At 41.4% G+C, this 14,585-nt stretch overlaps 1 protein-coding gene across 7 annotated transcripts in view; it reads left to right on the top strand.

Moving 5' to 3' along the window:
• Positions 1 to 14,585, top strand: part of LOC139934006 (E3 ubiquitin-protein ligase HUWE1-like) — a 96,314-nt gene that overhangs the window by 47,493 nt on the left and 34,236 nt on the right. For 5 of the 7 annotated variants that reach the window (XM_071928261.1, XM_071928265.1, XM_071928268.1 and 2 more), the window contains exons 34-49: positions 754 to 947; positions 1,722 to 1,803; positions 2,407 to 2,586; positions 3,208 to 3,326; positions 3,941 to 4,019; positions 4,446 to 4,613; positions 5,413 to 5,554; positions 6,341 to 6,449; positions 6,942 to 7,182; positions 7,971 to 8,157; positions 9,041 to 9,205; positions 9,674 to 9,888; positions 10,196 to 10,423; positions 10,669 to 10,897; positions 11,529 to 11,867; positions 12,576 to 12,650. In XM_071928261.1, coding sequence (XP_071784362.1) covers positions 754 to 947; positions 1,722 to 1,803; positions 2,407 to 2,586; positions 3,208 to 3,326; positions 3,941 to 4,019; positions 4,446 to 4,613; positions 5,413 to 5,554; positions 6,341 to 6,449; positions 6,942 to 7,182; positions 7,971 to 8,157; positions 9,041 to 9,205; positions 9,674 to 9,888; positions 10,196 to 10,423; positions 10,669 to 10,897; positions 11,529 to 11,867; positions 12,576 to 12,650 — 2,752 coding nt within the window. The remainder of the gene's footprint in view (positions 1 to 753; positions 948 to 1,721; positions 1,804 to 2,406; positions 2,587 to 3,207; positions 3,327 to 3,940; positions 4,020 to 4,445; positions 4,614 to 5,412; positions 5,555 to 6,340; positions 6,450 to 6,941; positions 7,183 to 7,970; positions 8,158 to 9,040; positions 9,206 to 9,673; positions 9,889 to 10,195; positions 10,424 to 10,668; positions 10,898 to 11,528; positions 11,868 to 12,575; positions 12,651 to 14,585) is intronic. The other 2 variants (XM_071928266.1, XM_071928267.1) reach the window with 1 other exon arrangement.

A 14,585-nucleotide genomic window follows, 5' to 3' on the forward strand; every position in this document is an offset into this window, starting at 1 on the left:
AATTTGGGCCCTAGGCTTAATATTGAGCTCGGTAAATAAAGCTGAACGCAACAGGATCATTCAAGTATCTTGGTTATTTGAACATTGTTGGTTTCCACAAATTATTTGAATAATTTGTTTTTGAGAATGCCTTGGTATAACACGGAAGCTATGAGTAAACCAAGTGGAGACAGTAAGTGCCTGACCTCAACTATTTTCAACACTAACACAAATAATTAAAAAAATTCAAATCTATTTCAATGAGTGAATATTACTGATGAAAATGGGTGGTCAGGTTGGCGTAGTGGTATCCAGGTTCAAATTATGCTTGGGCACTGTGTGTATTGGGCTTTCACTCCTTACCTGACAATGTGGGTTTTTCTTGGAATAGTTCTCTTGGGTTTTTTCTCCCACATCTAAAACTGAAACTTCGTTCCTTGTCTTCTCTCTATTGGGTGCTTGACTAGTACAGTGATTGAAATTGGTTTTCTGAGAGTTATTGGCTTCAAAACCAGAATACATGAAAACAAAATACATATTCATATGTGTATTGGGCTTTCACTCCTTACCTGACAATGTGGGTTTTTCTTGGAATAGTTCTCTTGGGTTTTTTCTCCCACATCTAAAACTGAAACTTCGTTCCTTGTCTTCTCTCTATTGGGTGCTTGACTAGTACAGTGATTGAAATTGGTTTTCTGAGAGTTATTGCTTCAAAACCAGAATACATGAAAACAAAATACATATTCATATTGTTTAATTTCTTGATCTCCTCAGGAGGAAGAGAGAAAGAAGAAAGAAGACGAAGAGAAAGCCAAGAAAGAGCAAGAGGCTAAAGAGAAGGAGCAAGCAGCGAGTGACCGCATCCCAGATGAACCTCCTCTGGAGAAACACCATCTGGATGAGTTTGTTAATAACATGCTGCCTGGATGCTTCAAGCTACTGGATGAACTCTCTGATACCGTATACAGGTAGGTGCTTGTATTGTCGGAATTCAGGGCATAAGACATTAGAAGACATAAGAAACTTTACAATAATAATAATAGTGGCTTCTTATATAGCGCGTATATCCATACTTTCCTGCAAGGTATGTGGGACTTTGTTTGAATAATGAGAACTACTACTTTTTACATAGCATCATGTAATGGTTTACAAGGTGCTGTGGTGCAATATGCAGCCAATCAAACCAGGAACACCAGGGCGAACCCCTTCTCTATACACGATGATTGCACAGGGTTCTTTTACGTGTGTAACACAACACACAGGACCAACGGCTTTACGTCCCATCCGAATGACGAAGCAAACATGGTTGAGTGTCTTGCTTAAGAATACAGGTGTTGCCACTTGGACTCCTCTCAAAAAGCAGAAATGTCATTTCCTCTAGGCCATATGCACAAGCGCCATTTTAAAAGTATACCACAATCAGCTGCCACAATGCATCTTGGAAAAATAAAGCATGCTGCCAAGATGGATGCTGAGTTGTGGTTTACGTGTTACTATGCCTGGTTTGATAGGTGTCTCCCCCATTGCTTCAAAATCAGCACACCATGATGGTTGCTGTTGTTGGTTGGGCACACACATCTTACTTCCTATTTAACTGGCAGGTTTGTTACTCATAAATCTATTCAATTCTTAGTTCCCACACCATGCAAAGCATCAAATCTTTTTAACCTAATATCACATTTGCGCCAAAGCTTCTGCCTTTTTAAAATATTTTTTTTTCGGTGGCTTTGTTTGATTTTCAGAATATGTGATTTATTAGTTGTTGCTAATAACCGTGATGGTGAGCCATGGAGGAAACGTATGCTGAGTTCCCTCGTCAGTGAGGTAAGGTCAAACAAATTTTAACCACTTTGAGTTGATGTTAAACAAACAAAAAATATAAAAGAAATTGAACTTCTTCAGTACTTGTTTTTCTTAAAAATATCATTGACACAATGAAACCCTGACTGGACAAAAGGAAGACGACTCACTGTGAATAAACCGTATTTAATGACCCCTTTTTTGCTATGAAAGTCGCAATCTTGTAGGGCAAACCGTATGTGCGTCCAAACGCGACCATCAAAGAAGCATGCATCATTCCCGGTTTGATTTCTACAGCACACACAAGCACATGCGCACAGACGCCATGTTGTAGGGTAGATATTTGAATGTTGACGTCGTATTCAATACGGTCTATAGCGGGTTATTGTCCATAATCCTGAGCTCCTACTTTTCTGAGTCCTGTGAAAATAAATCTACAGACATTTCACTCGATTTGAAAGGCAATATTCAAATAATAAATTTCATGATTCTAAAAAAAGGTGTCATAGTTGTCAAAAGCTTTGTTACACAACTTTCTTTTCCGATTGACACAAATCATTGTTAGAAAATAAGATAAGATATTTGAAATTTGCAAAAATAACCGAAGAACTTAATCTTTTTCTTCAGATTGCAGAAAACGGCAAACTGCTTCTTGAGATAGCATGCCCCGCCCAGCCCACGGCGTTCGCTATGGATGGTACGTCCACAGCGACAGTGAGTGCCGCAGAGCGTGCTAATAAACTTGCAACAAGTGCTGAGGCATCAAGACTTGCACCCAGACTCCATCTGTTGTGCCTTCTGTTTGAGGTGAGTTGACTGACTGTAAGATTTGTGTTTTCTACCTGCCTTTGAAAGATTCTTTGTTGAGTCAGATGGTTTTGAACCTTTCCTGTTTTAGCACCGTTAAAACAAATGTAGATTGGTGAATACTCCCAACAATTAATGGCCACAAGTACTTACTTGGTGAGAGAGCACCACAGCTGCTGATAGTAAAAACTTTTTTTTAGAAAGGATTACCTTTGAAGTAACATGGTTTTGAAAAATTTTCAAGCGGACAAGAGACCTTGGAGTGAAACTGGGGCCAAATTATGAACAATTTTATTCACATAGGGGAGTGAGGCGCATGGTGAGGATTTCTATCTTCCGCCCAGGTAGTATTTAGTAAGCAGGACAGCTCTTTTCAGTACTGAGAAGTCTCAGAAATTTTGAAAATATCTAATAAACGTCGGTAGAATATAAATTAAGACAAGTTCTCATATGAACATAATGAACCTGGCAAGTAGATACACAAATGGTGTTACCGCAAAAGAAAATATATAACTTTATACACAAGAAGAAGAGGAAAAAGAAGAGAAAGGAGTTCTCGCTGGCCTGTCAGGAGTTGTTGATCAGTAATCTTGATGTCTTTTATCTTTATCTTCCTAACAGGAGATGAAGGGAGTATGTGCTAATGCAGTGGATGAATCCGGGGTGCTTCAAGTTCTAGTTCAGCTTCTCGAGGAGTCTCAGAAATGCATGTGTTGTGTTAAGGATACCGCCACGCCAAAGTAAGAACTGTTTTAACAACCCATCCGCCTTTCACAACTGTTTTGATTTCCTATTTGTTCACCCTTCACTGTCCATCTCTGACCAAAAATACTATCAGTTCTTTTTGTTTGTAGCAACTGGAGAAACTCTAATAACAGCCTATGGTTATGAGGGTATCTCAAGTGAGTGGCATAGCAGGATAGCGGGGAATTGTTGCTTGTGCACTTGTGTACTCCCTGTTACTAGGCATTCTTCGCTTACACAGCTAGCGCAGAAATTTTGTGCTTGCGCTGTAAGTCAAGAACGGTGATCACAAGCGCAGAATTTGCATGTAAGCAGAGCCCTAGAATTGGGCCCTGGTCTCATGGGCAGATTAACCAGCTACCTGGTAAGCCTCAACATTCACAGTGGAAGCAGGTATATGTCAAAGCAAGATCTCCGTAGCAACCGTCTCAAGATTCAGAAATGTTGTCGCTGTTTATATTTCTCCCATCTCCAATCTTGTAATGCCACATAACTCAGCTGAAAAAATACCAAGAAAATTTCAGATTGAGATCCTATCTGACGGTCACCAGTCACATAAGATGGTTAATGTTCATTGACTGAACGATTTTATTGTATTTAATATTCGCAGGTGGTTAGGCCCTCTGTTGCTGTTAATCGACCAGTTTGAAAAGGCGGCAGTAACGGCACGCAGGAAATTGGCTCAAAAGGTATGTAAAAGAAGAAAATATACCCGAACACTCCACAACATATATCCACGGTCATATATTTTTTTCTGTCATTTTGCCTTCTCAAAATCAAATGTAAGATCTTTAACTACAATTATTTTGCATATTTCCTGTGATCTCTTGACAGATTTGACTAAAAGTAAGTCGAGGTAAAAGTCTTCATGTATTTATATTATAAAGTTAAGTCCCTTATGGTGATTCCTCTGCTGCCGCTTTCCAGGTTGTATCATAGCTTGGGTGTGATCCCTGGCTATATGGCAGTTACAAGATGAATGGCTTCTGGCTGGCACCCCGAACAAAGATATTGACAAAAAAAGACTGCCAACATAGGGCCAGATAGACCAGTTGGAAGAGCACTGGTATGTTAACCCGACCCCAAGTTAACCATTAATTATTGATGTTTTTTAGGGGGCCACTCACATCTGGAAATGGTTTGATGACTCAACGGGGCGCTGGTGCACCTACAGCAGTGCTAATAACAAGACGATTGATGACGCATACTGGGCGGGCAAACCCAGTGTTCGCTTCACTGCAGCAAGGAGGAGGTATATGGTGCACTTCAGTACCATGGTACAGGTGAGTTAAAGGCAGGAACAAGGCAGGAACAGAGATCTCTCTGATTTTCAGGACAACTCTGAAAATATCGGTTTCTGCTTAGCGTTTTAAGGATTGGCTTATAACTACATGTAGCATGGGTTGTTGTTTCCTTTTGAGAAAATATGAAATGTGTTCGCTGTGACTCGCAAAATCGTAGCCATAAGTGATGGTCGATAATTAGCCATGGTATGCTGGGTCTTCAGACCACTGGGACTTGCCTCACATTCAGCTGGGTACAATGATAAACAACAGTGGCAGCCTATTGATCTTTTGCAATCCTCGTTTGCACATCAAAAGTATGAAGCTCTAGAATTAGACATTACACAATTACCTCTGTGAAAAAGGAGATGCACTGTGGGCACAACTCAATGGGATGTTCGGACACGTTGCTGTTCCGGACACAATGGAATGTCCGGCTGTGTTCATGATCTGGTATTCACAATCAGGCATGATATTTTTCCTACTGTTGTCGGTTTTCTGATATTTGGGGCTCTTGGAAAAATCTGTAATTAAATAGCCTAAAGTGTACATTAGAGCATACACCATGTGTACATGTAGGTCAGCCCATGTACTCAATAAAACATTTCTACTTTTTTCCCAAGGACCCAGTATCATGCCTGTCCGAATGTATACAAAAGCGGGTGCACATGTCGTCTGATTTCTGACACAGAAAATGTTTGTGTGTAATACATGTCTTCCGGTATTAACTGTTTCAGACAGTTTCAATTTACTTCTAAACACTTTGAATTCTCCAATCCCACTTCTTAATCATCTCCAGCTGAACGAAGAGACATTGAATCGTCGACCAGTGATGCAGACCTTACCCAGCAAGGAGCAACCCAAGGAGACAGACAAAGAAACGAAAGAAGACAAGAGAAGAGACTCTGCAAAGAAGTTCAAGACCAACAGATCCACAGAAGGTAGGGTCCAGACAAACTTGAGTCACAGAGTTGTGGAAAGAAGATTGTGCTGAATTAAAAGATTTGTTTTAACAAAATCACAATCATGCATGATGTTACTTACATATAGTTTAGTAGTTGCGTTTCACTCTTAAGCTAGGAGCTTCGTCAGACTGGTGACCATGTCCAATACCAATCTGCCTTTTATACCCTTTCTTGTGCTGATTTCGAAGTGGTTAACCAAGGCCCTTTTTGAGACCATGGCTTGGGCTGAGGCTCTGTCATGTATGTAGAAGATGTAAGCTTTCTCTACTGAGCTTCAGTCAGGCGGACAGATCCAAGCGGGAGCATAAGCTCAAGCCCAGGCTGTGGTTTCGTAGAGGGATTATTAAGAGGAAGTTAAGAACAGGAAACCTGGTGGACCATTGTTAATAGCTGTGCTGTGCATGCTCGCTAAACAATGGTGTGTACTTGGCTGTCTCAAGTTTAGTGACCAGAGGGCGCCGAGAAAGATTCCGCCATTTTGTAACAATTTGTGTGCGTCCTGCGTCACCCGAGTTCAGTAGGCTGGTTCCTAATAGTCGACTAGAGAAGATTAACCAATGGTGACTAGATAGTGTTCGAATCACGTTAAGGAAACAATAGTCAACTGCTTCAAGCAGATTTTCTTTCTATCAAAGTCAAAATTGGAATTGAAATTTTGCAAACAAATAATACCTCTGTAATGAGTAGCGTCTTCCAGAAAAGTTTAATTTGCCTGATTGAAACCTGTGTCAAAGAAGTACCATTTTGCTTTTGATGTTTCAGGTGCCAGTTCTGTTTCGATTGGAGCCGAGGAGAAACCGGTCACGGCCAAGGAACCTGACATTGTCCCAATCCGAGGACTGGAAGCTGAGCGGATCACAACAGTTGTCAGGTAAAAAAAAAGTAGCTGAGCACAACAAAATTATGCTTACCAGGATAAGGTTAACTAAACAGCCAAACTACCATGTCACATGTGTAATTTGTGACTGGTATCCTGCTCATTTCTGCTAAGCAAAATATTGTAATATTTTGTGCTTAATTTGAAGAAACAAAAATAACATAAAGTGTGAGTGGGTATAACTGTACTTGCCTGCATTAATCTGGTACGTTGTTATTTTGTTAAGGATAGCATTAAAAGGGTCTTGACAATTTTTAAATTTGACTATATATAGTGTAGTGTACACCTCTGATAGTTTGGTACATGGAGAGTCATTTTTTCACCTTTTCTCCAGAAGACGATCAGAGCATACTGATCAAAACGTCAAGTTGAAACCTCTGGTTCTTTTCAGAACCACTCCAACTCAATTAGAGTTTATCATTACATGGTGTTACCGCAAACCTTGATTTATAGACATATTTTTTTTTTTTTTTTTTTTTTTGCCAGATCCTGCGTGGGTTTGATCAGCCTACCAGTAGAGCCAGACACTCTCCACGCCGTCATGCGCGTCTGTCTACGCTTCACGCGCGACCACAAAATGGCGTTACTCTTTGCGGAGCTTGGCGGACCACGCATGCTGCTCACACTCAATACGTCCTCATCCTTCAATGGATTCTCGTATTTAGCGACGATTCTCATCAGACACGTGTTCGAAGAGACGCATGTGTTACGTCACGCCATGGATAAGGTAACCAGAACTTTGCGGCAAGCAATGATAATAATGAGGATATTTTTAAAGTGCTGATTGGAAAGGCAACGTATTATAACGATGAACATCATGCACTGTAGCCACTAACATAAAACTAAAAAGAAACATGCATGTGTGCTGAACTATAAGACAAGAAAAAATAAATTCTTGGTTTTATGGTGTTTTTATACCTTCGGGGCTAGAGCTAATTTTTTATACATGAAGGAATGAACCATTTTTTTTTTCAAAAGGTGATGTAAACTGAATTATAAGGAGCAATATTGCAGGGCAGGTATGTCCCATGGCTTCATATAATTTCAATGCTGCCAACTCTCCCTTGATTTTGCAGAAAGTTCCCTGAAAATAAACAAATTTTTTCATGTATTGATAAACAGATTTGAAACTCTCCCTGATTATTGTAACTTTTCCCCTAATATGTAGAAAGTAATTTTAAATATCTGTCTGATCGTTGTACAAAATCTCCCTGATTGCACGATGCAAATGTTGACAGCTCTATAATTCCAAGTCAATGTGAAAATGTTTGCTTAAATTTGATTTTATTGTTATCTCCCATGGTTGATGTCGAGTATTGGCCATCGAGGTATCGGCTAACTCAGTATTGGCTGCCTTTTTTGTAGGTTTAAATATCTGCCTGATCATTGTACAAAATCTCACAGATTTCACGGTGCAAATGTTGGCATCTCTATAATTCCAATTATATGGCAGATATAGTCCTTTACACAATTGGAAATTTGTCCTTGATTCAATTTTGTTGTTGCCTTCCGTAGTTGATGTCGAGTATTGGCAACCGTGGTATCGGCTGCCCTGTATGTGGCGTCCTCCTGGGGAGTATAGGATCCAGGGAGCTACACTACGTCCTGAGGAAGCTCGGCCCGCTGGCCTGTAGGGAGGAAGCGGTCTTTGACGACGCCGTCAGATCCATCCTGAGAATCGCTCTACCCATGACAAAAAGAGGTTGGCTTTCACGTTCAGTGATGGACGTTTTAAAACAATCTTGTTTACAGTATTTCTTTATTCTGTGATGTTCTTCAACTTTAACAAAATTTGAATTTGAAATTTTTTGAATTCTGATCAAGTTACGTGAAAAAAAGTTTTACTGGCCCTAGATTTGTCAAAAGTTTTTCCTTATTTTGGAGCAGATCTTCCTCTGTCTACAGACTTTCTTGAAGACAGTAAACTTGTGTCCAAGTTTATCAAACCGAAACTAGAATTAGCTGTTGCAGACCAAAAAATAGTTGTTGGCCTGATGTTCAACCTCAACAGAGTTTATAAATCAATTACTTTAGCACTCTATAGGCTTTTTTGTGTTTTACCTGTACACTGTCTGCTCATTACTTTCCCCGAGCCCTGTGTAATGATCAACAGGCATATTAATTTTCTTGTTTTTTGTTTGTTTATGCAAGTCGCCAGACACACAAGGCCTGAAGGCCAGTTCAAGGTGTGGGCTCACTTTTTGTTTTCCAGAGGACGTTGCCACCTACTCCTAGGGCTGAAACAGGGTTACCCTATTTACAGTCCATATGGGTGTAGGCATTGGTATCATCAGTCCGAAGCCTGGCCGGCAGAGCAGAAAGCACTACCTCCCCAATTTTACAGAGCAAGTGTCACGACTGAGATTCGAACCCGCACTCTGCTGATCAAACACCAGAGCTTGAACCCGGTGCTCTTAATCACTTGTGTGGGATTCGGACCCACGACATTCGCAGATGACTTACCACTAGATCACAGATTTCAACCCAACATCTATATTTAAACCCTGGAGGGTTTGATTTCCAGACTAAGAGATAACCTTCACAAATTTCAAACCCTGGATCATTTTTCTATTTTCACTTGACAGGTGAAGACGATGAGTCTCGTTACACTGGTCCCAACGCCCTGCAGCTACTCAAAGCATTACCCCTAAAGCCATACAGTCCACCGAGTATAGCTGCCCTCATGAAACATGTACTCTGTGATCTGCTCAATGCGCTGGCTGCACAGACTGAACCACCGCCTACTGAAGGTAAGAATCGCATTCAAGTGGATCCTGAGTAAATAAGTGATGTGTTTCTATGTGTGGGACAACAGGCAACAGTGCATGCCACAGGACAACTTTGGTAGCAAAGGAGTAATTTCTCAAAAAAAATGTCCGCATAATCACCATGTGCCTCATGTGACATGACCCTTGGGCCCAAATGACTTGAGGCAATTTACAGGCAACCAGTTCCAGGCCATCTCCAAGAAGAAAAGATAGCCACATTTGAATGTTTACATATTTTTCTTGGGGATCATAAAGTAGCCCGATAGCATGCACTGCAGTTGGTTGCATCCAAGTTGCTAGCCTGTAAATGACAAGGCCATGAGACTCCAATGTTATTATTAAAATTATGCAGATTCTTTTAAACATTAGACAGCTTGGTTTAAAACAAATTGGTTTAAATTTCACCTTTATCCTTGATAATTAATCCCCTCTCTGTTTGTTCGTGCCCAGGTGCCACAGATGACAAGAAATCAACTGCAGCTGACCTGGCTCAGACGGTGGAGACAGGACTAGGGCTGAGAGAGATCGGAGACGAGCTGCTGCAGTTCTACGGCAGCAGCAGCGGCAGCGGCGGTAACAGCGGCAGCAGGAATCAGCAGGGCAACCGCTTCACCACACAGCGACTGGATAGCGGCACCGATGCAGCCACTACTGCTGATGAAGAGGTCAGGCTTTATGCTGCTGATTTCGCTTTGAGAAAAATAAGAATATAATATCATGTCATTAAGGCCGTGTCCGAAACGACGACTTCGGCTACAGCTACGTCTAGATCAGCGCGTCTACCAGTGTTGAAGAATAGGCAGACGCGCGATCTAGCCATAGCTGTAGCCGAAGTTGCCGTTTCGGACACGGCCTAACCTTGGCTTGTAAGGATTTACATTTAACCGTAAAATAAGTATGTTGGAACGTATGAAATATTTTTACCCTTCCGATTGAAACTTTGTGTTCTTTTTCCTGATTGAATTCTTTCAGCTTTCCGAGTCAATCCCATCAGGCTCCTCCCAGTCGGACTCCTTGCCCAAGAAGACGCCCAAGGCCCCAGGAGGCAAGGAAGACCCCGTTGTCGTCAAGAGCAAGCCCCTGATGCCCAAGTCGGCCATCTTACGACTCCTAGCTGAGCTGGTCCGCTCCTACGCTGGTTTCGCTCTTGCCATTGCACAGTACCAGTACACCGGTTCCCATACTCCACTGGTCAAAGAGGTAATTAAAATTATTTTGCCTAGTTCCATAGACTTTTAAAACAGAAAAATGTACTGGCTGCCCATTCAATATATCGCCTACGTTTTTTACTTTGATCATCAGCTTCCCCAGTCCTTAACAAATAAAACTGGAGGTAAATCAAGGTTGAAGTCCAGAAAACACAGAAAACCTCAAAACACTTTGAGGCTAACCACAAGTTGCTATTGCGTTCTTCCCTTGTATAAATTCTATCTTCCTTCACACAGCATGGCTCTGTTCTCGCCTACATCCTGGACCATCTGCTCCCCCAGTGCCAGACCGCCGGCGACAAGGATTGCCCAGCCCTCGCCCAGGTCCTTCTGGCCAGCATCGCGTCCAGCAACCACAGCCCGGAGGCCCAGTCCATCTTGGTGACCGAGACCAAAGCCGCTCTGAGTAGAGCATTGTGCCTCCCCGAGAGCTCTGAGAAACACACACGGGTCCAGTCGCTCACATGTGAGTCTAAGCAACTCTTGTTTTGTCTTCTGGCCCTTTCGCATGAGACAATTTTTAACAAGACGCCACGACTAAAATCACATTGATGTTAAAAAATAGCAATTTGTAGTTATGTGAAGATATAATCTTTTTAATTATAACCAAGGACCCTTTTTATTGTAACAGAGATCTAGACCTAAAAAAAAAAAAGCATCCATGTTAAAATCACCACAATAAGTAGTGTAAACTTGGTTTCTTGTAATTTTTGTAATTTTTAACTTGTTTTTGTGTGTAATTTTTAACATTTCTATTTTTTTTATGAATCTCTGTATTTTAAACTCAATTCATCTTGTAGTTGCGTATTAGTAGAAGAGAAGAAATTTTTCAGTTAATGAACTAATCTTGACCTTTACCCACCCCCCCCCCCCAAAAAAAATAAGGGTTACAACAATAACAACATTTTAAACTTGCACTATAGCAAAGAAGGAGAGGTTATTATGAACAGATATCAAATTAAATTTGGTTTTCCTTTAACTTAAAAGCAGAGAATATGTACTTATTAACACAATTCATAAGGGTTTTAAAAAATATTGATGCATGCTCTCTCATCCAACTGTATCTGTACTGAAACCGTTGCTTAATTAATTCCCAGTGTTGATAAGCGTGATGATCGAGGCGTGCCCCCCACCCGGCTCCGCCCAGCAGCAACCCAGCAACTCCTACAACAAACACCATCCCAACACCATGAACAACGTCATACGCATCCTGCTGCGCAAGGGTCTGGTCGTGGACCTGGCTCGCATACCCCATAGCCTGGATCTGTCCAGTCCGAGCATGGCCGCTACGGTCAACTCGGCCCTCAAGCCGTTGGAGACTCTCTCGAGAGTGGTGAACCAGCCGAGCACCAGCGCCCTCGGTAAGACGGTGATCAAACCGAGAGCTGGCGGGAGGACGGCGTTGCAGAGCTCTGGCTTGTCTAGAAACGTCGCTGGTAAGTCTTTGTCGTTTTTTTTGTACAATATCTCATTAGTACTGCCATCCTCATGACCAATTATGACATTGGGTCAAATCAATACTGCAGGCCTGATACTTCACAGAGGCAACGAAGGCAATTGCCTTCATGCCCTATGGTCAATGCCTTCGTGCCCTTGAAATATTCCAGTAGAAAATGTACAGTTTCCGTATAGGGGGCGGGGCCCTTTACTAAGGAGGAAATGCCTTGGTGCCTCTGCCCTTTCAAAAAAAACTAAGCATACAGGCGTGAATCCTCCTTCACTGAATTTGCTAAAGATGATTGGTCTTTTGATGAAACTATAAAATTTAAATTGAAGTGTTTTTGGGGTCATCTGGCTCCTTGAAGGGTCCTTGCACTTTTTACCTTTCAACATTTCTTCACCATATCTTTGAAATTCTGTGCGTGCCTAAGGCATTGGTGGAAACGCATGAAGATTGCCTAATGCCCAGGCCCAATGTCATACAGCTGCTTAAGCAGAAAATATTGCTTAAAATGTTCCTGCTAAGCACAACTAAGCAGGATCTCAGTTGTATTTTCTACATATCAAATGGTGTTTAGCTGGTTACCATAATCTGGATTTTGCTGTGCTTAGCACCTTTTTATGCTTGAGCACCTCTATGAAATTGGGCCCTGGTGTTTGTAATAGTTGTTTTCTATGGATCTCTATACACGTTACATATACAGGCAACACACTGCAAAGTGCGAGTAGTCTGGCTTCAATGAATGAACTCCTCGGTGGGGGTACTCATGTGGATACAGGTGGGTCCATGCCAAGACCTGTGCCTGCCTGCCTTCCTATAGTGTTTTTGTTCCCAGGCCTGATACTGCCTAAGAAGAGGCAACCATTGCAGTTGCCCCTGGTTGTTGCCTTGGTGCCCCTCCAATTGTTGTGTCCAAAATTCCAGTCCTTTTCCTCATAGAGGCATTCTTTAACCAGTTAGAGACCATAACGCCCACAAGCGCCTTGAACCAAAATGCCCAGAACGGCCACAAACGGCCGTAATATTTGACCAACTTTTTCTCAAACAGTTGGGCCAACAAAAGGTTTTGGACTGAATGGACATTTCCCATGTTTCAAATGTTAACATAGAGTCTACAACTCTACAACAAAACTTTGTAGTTCTTATTAATTTTTTCTGACATTTTACCTGAAAATAATGGTGCGAAAGGTCATTAAGAACAGCATTGTCTGGGCGTGTGGTGGTGATTATACAGAATTGAATGGTCTGTAAAGGGTTTATAGACCCCTTGCATAGGCCGTCATTGCTGAGGTCAAACAATAAGCCTTTTTGAGGTATGGCGGACACAATGCTTTAACACTGTAAAGTTGTGGTAAATTTGTGCGTAGTGACCAAAGAAATAGAACGTTTGTTATTCAGTGAAGTGCACATTTTAGGCGACGCAGCGTTTACACGTAAACCTAATGACCTCAAACATGGTGAGTGTGGCATCAGTCACGGCGTGTGACGCGTACGTATCACGTCCGCCATACCTCAAAAAGGCTTATGGAAGCATGTACACTCCGCGCACAACTCTCAGCCAATGATTGGTTTTCCTCTGACCTCAGTGAGGGCGCTGTTTGTGCTTGTGGGTGTCATATGCAAGGGGTCTATACCAAGTTAAAAAAAGTTGCATTCTCATAACTAGAGTATCAGGCCTGTTTCTATAGTGTAGTGTTTGATGCATGACCTTCGACACCTATGTTTATGGATTTCTTAAGCTACTCGTCTCACAAGATTTTCCTGTGCCTTGAAGAAACACCCCCGATGGGAATAGTTGCCCCCCCCCCCCAAAAAAAAAAAACTGTTTTAAATGGAAATGTCCAGTATAATTGATTTAGATTTTAAATATAAGTATAATTACAAAGCTTAGTCGTTTGATAATATGGTAGTTTCACCCAAAACCTACTCCAATCCTCTCCCTCCTTCCCCACCCCTTCTTCTCCCCCTCCTCTACCTTTTGCACTTTATAGTTTACTGCAAGTGCCCACTCAGTTCCCCACTCACCTTACTGTTGCACTTCATACTCGCTGCAAATACACCTTATTCCAACCTTTGCAAAACTGCACATTCTTCAAACCTGTCAAATTACGCTAGAATTCTGCAGTAAATTAGGCTGTGTTGCACCTCTTTCTGTCTCTAGTAAGAACCAAAGCTGCTGTATCATTGGTTTGAAATTTTCTGAGCTTTGTTAATTTTTTTGTTACACTTGATCAAGAAAGATATTCTGCTGCAAAAATCTTTATGACAAGATTTCTTTGGGGGCAAAAATAGTTAACTGGTTGAATACGTCTGTCATTCTTTTGCACATGTTGCTTACATGAGTTTGATTTTGACTGGATTCATGATTTAAGTATTTTTTGTTGTTAGAAAAATCAGCATTTGTCAAAATTCGTTCGGGGAAAAACAATTATTATATATGGGTTTTTTTAGACAGTAAAATTGGGGCCATGCAGATGTATTTATAAAAGTATTGAACAGAAGGTTTAATTTTTATAGTTTTCCCTTTTGAGAAGAAAGTGCCATTTGGAAAATTTATTCTGAATTTATGATTTGCCGCTCCGAAATGTGCATGAATTGACTACCTGCACTGACACACATGCAGCAAATGTCTGTCCATGGTCTGTGCATATAAAGATATGGTGTTCTCTATTACCGCATGCGAATTGCATAAAACTCAGGTAAACCCAAGTGT

The sequence above is a fragment of the Asterias amurensis genome, chromosome 2 (assembly GCF_032118995.1).
Source record: "Asterias amurensis chromosome 2, ASM3211899v1".
NCBI classification, from domain to species: domain Eukaryota; kingdom Metazoa; phylum Echinodermata; class Asteroidea; order Forcipulatida; family Asteriidae; genus Asterias; species Asterias amurensis.